This window comes from Pimephales promelas, chromosome 10, assembly GCF_988280905.1.
Source record: "Pimephales promelas chromosome 10, fPimPro1.hap1.1, whole genome shotgun sequence".
Taxonomy (NCBI): domain Eukaryota; kingdom Metazoa; phylum Chordata; class Actinopteri; order Cypriniformes; family Leuciscidae; genus Pimephales; species Pimephales promelas.
In genome coordinates, this window is record NC_142778.1 from 3560085 (window position 1) to 3573768 (window position 13684).

Here is a 13684-nt window from a genome sequence, read left to right on the forward strand (position 1 = left end):
TACAGTACTCGAGTTTTAAAGGGATAGTTCAAAAAAAGACTTTTGTTCATTTTAGGACCACAAATTAAGATATTTTTAATGAAATCTGAGAGATTTCTGTGACTGTCCCTCCATTGACAGACTATACGGAACTACCACTTTGAAGCAGAGCAGTTTAGTCAACAATTTTCCGAAGAGACTTGGTCGCTTTATGATGAACACATTTTACATATCATCCTGTGTAAAAACTGCTGTTCTGTTGCGCATAACACAAGAATATCTGGACATTGTGTGATTGCTAAGATGTTCTTCCTCATGTGATTTTTTCCCCCACCCATTTTAATGTCAACTTGCTTATAAAAGTAAAACACTCCTCTCATCAACAAGCCGCACGATTAGAGATATCATTCACATCTGTAACACAAACTGTGAGGCGTTTTATGCACCAAGTTCAATACTTTGGGTTTGTTCAGTCACTAACCTTATCTGGACAATATGCTTGCCTACACATAATGCACAAAGAAAACAAGCTCAGACAAACACACACGCAGTGGAAGTGTAGTTGCAGATAGAGGAACCCAAAGTAAATGTGTCTTTGACGGAGATTAACAGAGCAGACTCTGCTCTTCACAGCCCACTGAGACAGAAAACACATCTGCTGAATCATGCACACACAGACACACACCTACAGATGACATCCGTAACCTTTTCCTCTGAGAGTGGATGAAAGCACATACTGGCGGACGGTGTACTACACTTCCTCTGTCCCTTCAGATTATTGATTCTCAAAGCTCCACTGAGCATCTGAGTTTCTCTCCATCACCAGGGCTTCAGTCTCATTCTGACAAACACAACAGCAAAGAGACAAACTCATTAAAATTCTTTGAGGAGCACCTGCCGTCTCTCCATTCTTTCAGGAGCGTCCTCAACATTGTTTTCGATAACAAAATTCAAAAGGCATTGTGGTAAAAGGAAAGTTTTTTTTCCCCCTGAAATCTTACATTCGCTTCAGTGCCCACGGACGTCATTTTAATTCCCACCGGATGTGGTGTGAGGAGAGGTGAGGCCAGAGCTATCTAAATCGAAACTGGGATTCTCTCTTTCTCTCTCTCTGATTTTCAGGTATTTGTTAGGATTTAAGCAACAAATCCTATACATTCAATCAACCTTCTTCAATGGTTATACAATTTTGAAAAACAGCAAAGGGTCAGTCCTGCATGACTCATAGCCTTAGAGAGCTAAGCTTTCTGTAAATCTAATATATTTAGGCATAGCATATATATATATATATATATATATATATATATATATATATAGTTTTTGTATTGTAGCCTATTATTTGCATAAACATTTGAGAGAAAAGTTCAGTTGATGAATGAAGATGAATTCATGTCTTTTTGCCCCCTTTGTTTTAATGACAGCAGCACTTAGTCAGCTAACACAAAACAATTCAAAACATATCAACAAAAGTTAAACGATAATATCCCGTGTAAATATTAGCCTACATGTGGTAGATATGAAGGCAAACCTGACGGACAAAACAGAATGCTGACTGTTTAAAATCAGAATAAGCCTAGCAAATCGATTTCCGGTTGGTGAATTAATCACTTTTTTTCTTTCTTTCTTTTTTTTTTTATCAATTTGAATTTTATGGGTTACAAAAACAGCCTGAATGAGTTTTCAATGATTGAATCGCGATTTTCAATGAATCGCGATTCAATCTGAATCATTCAAACAGCTCACGGTGATTCGTTTACGTGGCAGTTTCTCTCACTTTGTAAACAGACATTTTGTAGATTTTGAGCACGAGTCAGCTAACGAAAAACAATTCAAAATATCAACAAAAGTTAAACGATAACAGATCAATCCCGTGTAAATACATTATAGGCTATCTGATAAGGCAAACCTGACGGACAAAACTGAATGCTAAGAATCAGAAGAACTAGCCTAGCAAATCGATTTCCGGTTGGTGAATGAATCACTTTTTTCTTTCTTTTTTTAATGAATTTGAATTTTATGGGTTACAAAAACAGCCTGAATCAGTTTTCAATGATTGAATCGCGATTTTCAATGAATCGCGAATCGTGATTCAATCTGAATCATTCAAACAGCTCACATGGTGATTGTTTGTAGCAGTTTCTCTCACTTTGTAAACACACAATAATGCGATACGGAGAACAAAAAAAGTGCTGGATGAATTTTTATTATTATTATTTTTTTAATAGAAAACACTCCTGATGTCTGTACAAATTCTGTTACAAGGTAAGTTAGGCCTTTATCTAATATGATTACTGTAGGCTATTATAGTAGTCGTCTAAATATGCATGTGTCGTCTAAATATGCATGTGTTCTGCATTTTGATTGAACAATGATAAAAGCCATCATTATCAAAATAGGATAGGACAGGCTGTAGATTTATAGTCAATATATGGCATAATTTCACTTACTTAATAATGTCCATTTGTGTTTGTTTGTTTGTTTGGTGGGCCTACCACACCTCGCAAAAAAGCATCTTGTGCTTTTGTAGGCTATTATTAGCTATTTATTTAAAAAAGAGTTCATGATCAGGGTCACATTTAGGCTTATTTGATTAGTGACCTAGACATGCATTGACATATTTCATCTTCATTTTGTAGATTTTGAATCATGATCATATATCCTACTTTTGGAGTTCGCTGAGTGTCGTCTAACTCAACAGTGATCAAGAACAGAAACGCTGGAACACTCAGGTACAATTTAATTTCTTTACTTTCCTAAAGCTGATTAACAATGTTTGTGTGTGTTTGTGTGTTTATATGTCTGGCTCTCTCTCAAAGATCTGCCGGACAGGCTCCAGGCATTGCTTCTAATCTTACTGACCTGACTGTCCATCAATGACCTGTGTGTGTGTATGCGCGTGTATTTAAAGGATTAGTTCAACAACAAATGCAAACTCTGTCATCATTTGTGTTTTAAATGAACACAAATGAGATTTGCAGAAGGTCCAGAGCTCTTTTATACTGTAAAATCATACCAGGGTTTGCAAGCTCCAAAATAACTCAAAATCGCCATGAAAGTATAAGGGAAAACACATAAATGAATTCTATTGGTAACTAGTTATTTGACAAACATGTCAATTATCATTAATTCAAGCATATGAGAGTGAGTAAATGATGACAGAAGAATTATTATTTTTGCTTTTTAGCACTTTCAGCCCACAATCAAAACACGTACACCTCCAGTTACAAGCATGAGAGTGGAAATAGAAGCATTTTATGAGAGGTCAGCTAAAAATATCCTTCATGCCAATCACAGCCATCAAAACACACAAGTGCAGTAATGTAATTCTTAAAAGGTGAAGCTTGTAATTTATTTTGATGTTAATATGCCACATCCTTAGCTTAATATGCAAAGACTACTGTAAGTAAGCTATTTGTAGACTGATTCCCTTAAAAACGTGACACTGTGACTTGTAAGCATCCTGACACTGCAACACTGACACTTTTACAGCGGCATTGGTTAAAGCTGCAGTCCATGACTTTTTTGGGTTAAAAATGATCCAAAATACATTTTTGAGAAAGTACATAACCTTATTTTTCTATTCTGCTTTTCTTCTGTTTATTCCTCTGTTTTATACCTTGTCTTCGTTGACTTTAGAGTTCAGGGATCGATGTATCTTGAAAAGCTTGAGGACATCAGGATGAAATGGATCAAATAGCCTGTGTCTGCTTGTGAGAGATAAAATACACTAAGGAGGACTGACATTTTTTTTTCTCCAGCTATAAAGAAGAGGCTGTGTTGGGGTGAAGAGCAGATAGATTGACAGAAAGAGAAACTAAACTGATAAATGAATGGCTTCCCACCGGGATTGGTTTTCCTTCAGGAGAAATTCAGCTTGACTCCCACTAGAAGAGAGGTGTGTGTTTGTATTTGTGAGTGTGTGTTGGAAAGGTCAGGTGATTCATTTCACACCTGAACGGTGCCATTAGCGGAGGGATAGGTCTTTATGTTTGTCCTCGGATATAAGATCCCTTTAGCCCTTTCTTATCTGGCTGATAACCAGCTAAAATAAGACATATCTGCCACTGTGTGATGATATACAGTGGTGGTTTGGTTTAAATACTGTTTACTAATAGAGGTTATATAGTTTGTTGGTCCACCTCTCTCTGTGTCTTGTGCTTATGCGTGAATGGGCAGGTTCCGAGGCGAAATAATAAATGTTTTCAATTACTGTCAAGATGTGTTTTCCCCTTTTCTTCTCATTCCCAGTGTATATCTCTATTTCTGCCTTACTCATTCTTCATTTCTCTGAACCTTTTCACAAAGATTTTTATTGATCAGAGCTGCAAGACCTCTTCATAAACAATATTAACCTTAAACCCTCAAATGTCAAGCTTGTTTGTGCATTTATGTGCTGTGTGCACTGCAGTCACATTACTGGCATGTATGGATGTGTACATAACAATGTACACTCACCAAAAGGATTATTAGGAACACCATACTAATACTGTGTTTGACCCCCTTTCACCTTCAGAACTGCCTTAATTGTACGTGGCATTGATTCAACAAGGTGCTGAGAGCATTCTTTAGAAATGCTGGCCCATATTGATAGGATAGCATCTTGCAGTTGATGGAGATTTGTGGGATGAACATCCAGGGCACGAAGCCCCCGTTCCACCACATCCCAAAGATGCTCTATTGGGTTGAGATCTGGTGACTGTGGGGGCCATTTTACTACAGTCAACTCATTGTCATGTTCAAGAAACCAATTTGAAATGATTCGAGCTTTGTGACATGGTGCATTATCCTGCTGGAAGTAGCCATCAGAGGATGGGTACATGGTGGCCATAAAGGGATGGACATGGTCAGAAACAATGCTCAGGTAGGCCGTGGCATTTAAACGATGCCCGATTGGCAGTAAGGGGCCTAAAGTGTGCCAAGAAAACATCCCCGACACCATTACACCACCACCACCAGCCTGCACAGTGGTAACAAGGCATGACGGATCCATGTTCTCATTCTGTTTACGCCAAATTCTGACTCTACCATCTGAATGTCTCAACAGAAATCGAGACTCATCAGACCAGGCAACATTTTTCCAGTCTTCAACTGTCCAATTTTGGTGAGCTCTTGCAAATTGTAGCTTCTTTTTCCTATGTAGTGAAGATGAGTGGTACCCGGTGGGGTCTTCTGCTGTTGTAGCCCATCCGCCTCAAGGTTGTGTGTGTTGTGGCTTCACAAATGCTTTGCTGCATACCTCGGTTGTAACGAGTGGTTATTTCAGTCAAAGTTGCTCTTCTATCAGCTTGAATCAGTCGGCCCATTCTCCTCTGACCTCGAGCATCAACAAGGCATTTTCGGCCACAGGACTGCCGCATACTGGACGTTTTTCCCTTTTCACACCATTCTTTGTAAACCCTAGAAATGGTTGTGCGTGAAAATCCCAGTAACTGAGCAGATTGTGAAATAGCAATCAAATGTAAAGTTGCTTATTATAGTGTCAACTTGAGGCCAATTTTTACAAAATTTGGTACATATATTCAGTTTTACATGGTGTACAAATTTATATATTTTTTTTAATGGTAGGCCATTCAGATTTTCTATTAGCCGCTCATTATTGATTGGCTGCTGGCTGCCATGTTTATTGAAGTATCTGAGTTATATTAGAGGGATGTACATTTCTGTGTGCTGTCTAGTTCTCTAGTCCCGTAGGTTGCAGAAAGTAGTGACGTACAAGTCTTGAACAAATCGTTCTTTTTAGCCGGTTACCAATCTAGACGGTTCACAGAATTCAACTGAATGAACTTTGAATGTAAACTGCATTATGAAGTTTTCATTACAACTTTAATTTTGGATTGTTAGTCATCAGAGCACTTGGAAAATGATCAGTGAGCCATGTGGCTTTTTTTGTTTTTGCTGTTGAGATGCACAATGTACTGACATTGCATTTAATCAGCTGGATATTCATTGAATTATCTCTTTTTTTATGGAGCCCCGCACATGACATGCAGGAAAAAAATAGTTGGCTAAATCAGGTGCACGATTTACTAATTCGTACTAATTCGTGCACAATTTAACAATCGAGGGAACGAATTAGTCAATCGTGTGCACGATTTACTTTTCCTTTATAGCATGTCATGTGCGGTGCTCCCTACCTTTTGGTATCCATGGAATAAAAACACGCAACAACATAAACTGAGTAAATGATGACAACTTTTGTTTTGGGTGAATCTGGCCCTTTAAGAAAGTAAATAGGGTTTTTGGTATCTGAACTTTAAAGTGAGAATAGTTTCTGCTTGGCATTCAGACTACTTCTGAGGTCATGAGGTGAAATAAAATGGATGGCTGAGGGAGCTCCCAAGTCACAGAGAGGCTGAGAGAGCGGAAGAAAGAGAACAACAGGTGGTTTGTTTGTCTTGTTGTATATTTGACAATTCATTCTAACAGAGATGAAGCTATTGATCAGATCCCAGACTGAGAGCTTACATACCATTTTTTGTGGACATGTACTCAGGGTGCCAAACAAAACATGAAGTCTATCACAAATGAATGCACTCGTGCAGTGATCACATGTCCTCACTCTCTAATCTTTGACTTGCTTAAAGGGATAGTTCACCCCAAAATAAAAATTCTGTCAGTAATTACTCACCCTCAAGTTTTATAAGCTCAAATGGTTGCCTTGCTCTGTTCTGTGATGCACGTTCGTGACTCTCCTCTTTGAACTCGTTTATCAAAATGAACAAATCTTTTTTCGTGTCATTTGGTTCATTCCATGAACGAAATGAACGAATTGACTCGGGAAAAGATTCGTTCATTTTGATAAACGAGTTCGAACAGGAGAGTCACAAACGCGCATCACAGAACAGAGCAAGCCGAGCTTATAAAACTTAAACTTTGTTATTTTTTTTTTAAATGAGTGATCGTTTCGCTTGATAAGACCCTTATTCATCGTCTGAAATCGTTTAAAGCCCTTTGAACAGTTTGTAGTTTGCACTGAAACTGTCTTTTGGACCTTAAACCGTTTGGTTCCCATTGAAGTCCATTATATGGAGAAAAATCCTGGAATGTTTTCATCAAAAACCTTAATTTCTTTTCGACTGAAGCAAGAAAGACATGGACATCTTGGATGACATGGGGGTAGTGGGGCGGCTAAGCGCAGATTTTCATCAGAATCGATCACTTTGCGATAAAAGCATGAAATTTGGTACGAAGGCTCACAAAGGGGGTCTGATCAGATTTAGGACCGTAGGCGGTCAAAATTTGTCCCCTGGGGGCCATGTCGGGCATTTTTCAAAATGGCCGCCAAATATGGATTTCTTAATGCAAAAATGAATTTAAAGCTGCCAGAAACCTAAAATGCAATAACACAATTCACCATAAATACATGTAAATATGACCACACTTTCACATAGAAGGTCTTTATACTTTCAAATAAAAGATATGTTTAAAAAAAATTGAAAATGGCCGCCAAATATGGATTTCATAATGTCATAATGGATAGACGACACATTTGATTATTAAACAATCTAGTTCATTTTTAAACAAAAAGTAAAAGAGGTTAATCAGAATCAGAAATTATGTCCTTTACACTACACAAGAACTACTTTGATCCAATGCAATGACTAAAACCTTAACATTATTTAATCCCTGATCCCCCAACACAAATAACTGACTGGGAACTGTGTTTCATTTGTCAGAATAATACTCAAGAGCCACTCAGATGCCTATCACTGTGTTTCATTTGTCAGAATAATACTCAAGAGCCACTCAGATGCCTATCAAATTGCCAATGGCAGGTCAATACTGAACGTTACAAAAATCTGGCAGAGAATCTATTAAAATTTCAGCCTTTGTGAGCCTTCCTACCAAATTTGATGCTTTTATCGCAAAGTGATCGATTTTTGCGCTTAACCGCCCCACTAGGGTGAGGAAATTATCAGCAAAAGTTTGTTAAAAGTGTACTACTCCTTTAACGATGTCTTTAATAACTTTTGGGCCGGCAAGTTTCGATCCCTTATGAATCCAGCGCAGTGATCCAGCTCTCAGATTTAATCAAAAATATCCTAATTTGTGTTCCGAAGATGAACGAAAGTCTCACGAGGTTGGAAACTGGTGATATCATTTTGGTTTTTCACACCCTCTGAGAATCACAACCAGGAAACAACTTTTTACAAATCAGAAATCATTGCTGAGCCATTTAAGTGGGTCAAGATGTGCTTGTACTGGTGTGTGTCAGCTGTCCAGCATATTGATGGAGCGTCAGGTCTCGGGCCTGATTCGTTTGCTTATTACGATGGCAGCGTCAAGGACGTTTATAGCTCAGAGCTTTGAACGTTGTCCTAGTTTGACACTCTAATCCACTTATACAAGTATATGTGTGTGAGTGCTCTTTTCTGTGTGTAAAGTGAGTGTGCAGGATGAGGTTAAAGATGTACATGATGTTTATTGCATAATAGGATGGCGTTAATGTGTCAGAATCATTTGCACTGTGTGTGTTGAACTGAAAAACTGTGTGTGTTGAACTGAAAACTGAATAAAAAGTCTTTTATTCCCTTTGGAGTCCCGGCTGCTAAGCACTCGCTCTCTCCCCACCTCAAAGGGATTAAAGCTGCTCTACACACAAACACACACACATAGACGTATCATAACCGAAGTAGAACACAATCCGCAATGACAAGAAAAACAGATGATTTGCATCCATAACAATTAAAAAACACATTAATTATGTCAACAGGACCGCCGTGAGACACATATGCCGCACACAAACATGCTGCAGTAAGAGCACAACCAGCGCTTCAGTCTGAAAACAATGATGGAGAGACTGGAAAGGGAGGAGAAGACGAAAGCAAATGATCCTGGAGGACTTGTCGAATAATATACTCGTTCGTCCCAGTGAACTGAAGAGAGAGAGAGAGAGAGAGTTTGGCTTGACGTAAGTGACAGTCTGGTTCTGCTCATTACCTGGTGCTGTGTGTGTGTGTGTGTTGAGTTTATTTGTGGTCTCTGTGTTTATTTGGGGATTTTATGGGCCAGTGAGAATGTAAAAGCAAAAGTGTGTGTGTGTTTTGTGAGTATAGGTCTGCATGTATGTAGTGTAATTGAAATGTTGTGCTGGCATTGCTGTGGAATATTGGAATCGCTCATCCGGGATTCGTGGAGTGAAGTTTTTGACAGATTTGTAAAACCTTCATGTTCAACGGTGGTACAATTATGTGTGTTTGTTTGTTGTACATAATGGGTTTCAGAACAAAAGCTTTGCATTGTTTTCAGAAGCATTGAAGCTCTTTGACCTACCATGTGCTGTATTTCTTCATACACTCGCATGGATTGTTCTTAAAATGCCTATTGTCTGCATTTAGTTTGGTCCCAGAAAGTATTTTGAGGCTTGTATGAATGTCATTTAAATGAGATGGGGAAGAAATCAGAGCAAAAGTTTGGGTTCAGTGAGAGTTTTTGAAAGATATTAATGAACAAAAGTGACAGTGAAGACATTTAATGTTACAATTTAACATTTAATAAATGTCTGACAGTTTAGAATGTTACACTGACTGTCATTCTATTTATTAAAGAATCATAAAAAATGTTTGATCAATGTTTCCACAAATATATGCAACTGTTTTTAACATTGATAATAATAAGAAATGTTTCTTGAGCAGCAAATCAGCAGATTAGAATGATTTCTGAAGGATCATGTGACACAAAATTCGGCTTTATACCATCACATGAATACATTTCATTTTAATATATTTTATTTCTCAAAATTACTGTTTTTACTGTATTTTGATCAAATAACTGCAGCCTTAACATTCACTCAAAATCTCCAAGTTGATTAAAGTGCAGAAAAGGGCTCAGAAAAGAGATTTTAAAAGTTTATAATATTTTTCAGATCTCATTCCCCATTGACTACCATTGTATGTTTTTCCTAGTATGGAAGTCAATGGGGAATGAGATCTGTTTGATTAAAACATTCTTCCAAATATCTTCATTTGTGTTGTTCAGCAGAACAAATAAACACATAGAGGTTTGGAACAACATGAGGGTGAGTAAATACTGACAGAATTTTCATTTTTGGGTGAACTAACCTTTTAAGCATACTATGAAGATATGACAAGAATTTAATCATATGAAATATTTAATACATATACTGAACAATATTGCCATCTATCACAGGGAGAATAAGTAAAGTCGTTGAAATTGCATCTCATAAAAGGTTGAAAACTCATGTGCTGTTCTCCAAGATGTATTTTTTTCTTAATCTGGCACAGGCTACTGATATCCATAAATAAGAATGGAAGGAAAAATCATATTTCTTATTTTATTCCCCTTGTTTTCTGGGCTAATTCAGTTGATCCAGCCATTTGTTCATCTCAGAAGCAACAGATATCCATTTATTTTCTGCACACAAAGTAGGCCAAAGCGTAGATATCCACAATAAAGGCTAGATGTCTTACGGCGGAGTTTCTGTCATCATCACCGGCGGCCATCTTGTCACAGGCAAGCTGATGTAAAGATGAGTGATCAACACGAACACAAATACTCTTATCTCATTGAAATCTTGACGGATTTACAAACGGTTTGGTTTCTTACAAACGTTATTAACGTGGCTACAATTCTGAATGATAATGTATACACTTATTATTCATAAGTATGCAGTGTCATAACTACATCTCTGACTTTTATAACAAACCAAACCGTTTGGAAATCGGTAGAAAATTGAGCAAGTTATGGTTATTTAAAAATTACATGCACCATTAAAACAATGTTACGAGTGTGACAAGATGGCCGCCAAGTGCAGACGTCAACCTCCATTGGCCAGCAGCGCGGACAAGATATCTAGCCTTTATTGTGGATTTGGGCCAAAGTATGTTAGTGCGCTAGTGGCCACCACTTATTCAGACCAAAGCATGCTTACTTAAGCAACATGAGCTGCTGACGTACTGGCATCAGTGTCAAAGATCAGCAGACTCGTCATGGATTTGTTTCTTTTTGTTGATGTGCCCTTGCTGCTGTAATCCTCATGAATGGTCTCAGCGCTAATGCTAATTCCAGTGCTAACAGGATTCACCTTATATCCTTAAATTGACCTAACCGACTTCCACTGTAAAAAATGAAACACGGGTCTTGTAAGTTTCATTAAAAAAGGAAGGTGATAATTAAAAATATTGTGTATATTTTATTGAGAAAATTGTGGTTCGGTGTTGTATGGAAAATATTGAGAACATTTTTGTCTAATAAAACCAAGAGATACATTTTCCTATTTTTAAGGAAAAATCCAGAGGCTTGTATTGAGGAACTGATTAAGCTGATAAAATTAAGGAAAAGGTGGCAAACAATTTATTTTAAGAGAATTAGCTCAATTTTTTGGTTTTATTTAGAGACACCATTGTTAGTTCCCAGCATGCTTTGCACATGGCTGGTAATGGAGAGGAAATATTTAAGTGAAGTGTTATTTTATGTGTCTTTGAGTAAAGGGAAACATCTGTTAATGTTTAATGTTCAGTTATGTTTGACATTTGAAAGAGTTATTATGTTGAAGTTTTGATCGTTACCATTGTGCAGAAGACTCGTGCTTATAGTAAGGATGTGTATATCTGCACGAAATAATAATTTGATGCATGTTTAATAATGCAATGCAACTCAAAGGCAAATATAAACAGGTTATTTTCCATTCACTCTAATTCACACACTTTTGAGCATCAACTTCAAATAAAAAAGAAGTTGATATTTCACTAAAAATATTACATTTATTGTATCAGACCAAATAATTACTTTTTAGGTCGATTCCATGAAAGAATTCAAGCCTTATTAACTACTCAAAAATAATATGTGTAATATTGTTATCATAATTGTTTTTAAATTAAATAGCAGTAACATTTGTTTTTACAGTTCTGAGTTGTGGTTTTTGATATTTATGAGACTGATTTTATGTTTCTCCTAGACAGGAATGAGTTAATGTCAGTTTACTTGCTGTTTACTTCTATATCTAATGTATTTGGAGTGAAAGGAGAAATAGATAAGTCACGTTATGTTATACATAAAGGCTCTGTATTGTTATTGTATGTCAAACATCTTAATTGCCATTTTAGGACAGACATCTAATAGAACGTTACTGAAATGTACCTTATTGTAATCAGTCTCCTGAGATATATGGACCCCTCAGTAATGCATTTTCCCCCTCTGGCTTCAGACACTTTTATATTGGGGTGTGTGAGAGATGTGAGTGTTGAGATGATGCTCAGTGAATCAATGAGAGACTGAACGAAGAGAAGTGCAACACAGCGAAAAATCTGGATATAATTGAGAGCAAAATAAAGGTCAAACAGAAATGGGAAAGTAAGAAAGAAGTCGGAAAAGGAGAAAATCAAATTTTGGGCTCCAATTGTTACTGTCGGTTCTATAAAGATAAAGAGATTTACGTTTCTTTGTGTTGGAAGCATTGGCAGACAGATAACTGTATTCCAGGAGGACATGTGCTTTTCTCTGCTGTCATCACTCCAGACTAGCGGTATTCACACACGCAAACGCCTGCTGGACATTGTGCGGGATCTCAGCAGGACTGAATTGTCTTGCTATTGTGCCGGTGCAGTAAAACCGGGAAGAAGGGAGGGAGTATATAGAACTAGACATACATTTTCTGAAGAAAATGTGAGTGGTGCATCATGCCATGGCTAAACTCGGCACTATGCAGTCGCTACCGTGATGCAAGTGACTGCAACGGAGCCAAACCATAAGTCTGTATAAAGTTCTCGGCTTATTAATAATGTTACATGGTTGCTAGGGTGCTCTAAATGGTTTCTAGGGTGTGGCTAGACAGTTAGCAGCACCGAAGTTTTGTCCAGAAGAATATGAGGAATAACAAAACTAAAAACGGTAACACGTTAAAATGAGGTTCCATTTCTTAATATTAGTTTACTACATGAACTAACATTAAAATATGCTTCTAGCATTTAATAATTTCAGTTATTTATTTCAGCATTTATTAATACATTATTAAAATCAAAATTTGCATTTAATATTATTTAATGGACCTAAGCTATGAACTAACAATGATCAGATGTATTTTTATGAATTAAAAAGATAAATATTGTAACAAATGCTCAATGTTAGCCAATGCATTAAAGGAGTAGTTCACTTTTTTTTTTTTATATATAAATTTGCTGATAATTTACTCACCCCCATGTCATCCAAGATGTCCATGTCTTTCTGTCTTCAGTCGAAAAGAAATTAAGGTTTTTGATGAAAACATTCCAGGATTTTTCTCTATATAATGGACTTCAATGGGAACCAAACGCTTCAAGGTCTAAAAGAAAGTTTCAGTGCAAACTGCAAACTATTCAAAGGGCATTAAACGATTCCAGACGATGAATAAGGGTCTTATCTAGCGAAACGATCGCTCATTTAATAAATAAATAACAAAGTTTAAGTTTCATAAGCTCAAATGCTCGCCTTGCTCTGTTCTGTGATGCGCGTTCGTGACTCTCCTGTTCGAACTCGTTCATCAAAATTAACAAATCCTTTCCCGAGTCGACTCGTTCATTCCGTTCGTTGAATCAACCAAATGACACGAAAAAAGATTCGTTCATTTTGATAAACGAGTTTGAACAGGAGAGTCACGAACGCGCATCACAGTGACTAGGGTGGAAGTGGGGTTATTTGCTCCAAAATATAAAAATATAAATATTTATAATATGCAAATGCGAAGAATTAAATGCGTCCGGATCTGACG

General features: G+C 37.1%; 1 protein-coding gene across 3 annotated transcripts in view; it reads left to right on the forward strand.

Moving 5' to 3' along the window:
• Positions 1-2087: 2087 nt before the first annotated feature.
• Positions 2088-13684, forward strand: part of sphkap (SPHK1 interactor, AKAP domain containing) — a 137436-nt gene continuing 125839 nt past the window's right edge. Inside the window, exons 1-3 of one of the 3 annotated variants that reach the window (XM_089135284.1) lie at positions 2088-2241; positions 2616-2708; positions 8693-8890. In XM_089135284.1, coding sequence (XP_088991410.1) covers positions 8808-8890 — 83 coding nt within the window. In that variant the 5' untranslated portion in view covers positions 2088-2241; positions 2616-2708; positions 8693-8807. Of the gene's footprint in view, positions 2242-2615; positions 2709-8594; positions 8891-13684 lie in introns of those variants that run through there. The other 2 variants (XM_089135286.1, XM_089135285.1) reach the window with 2 other exon arrangements.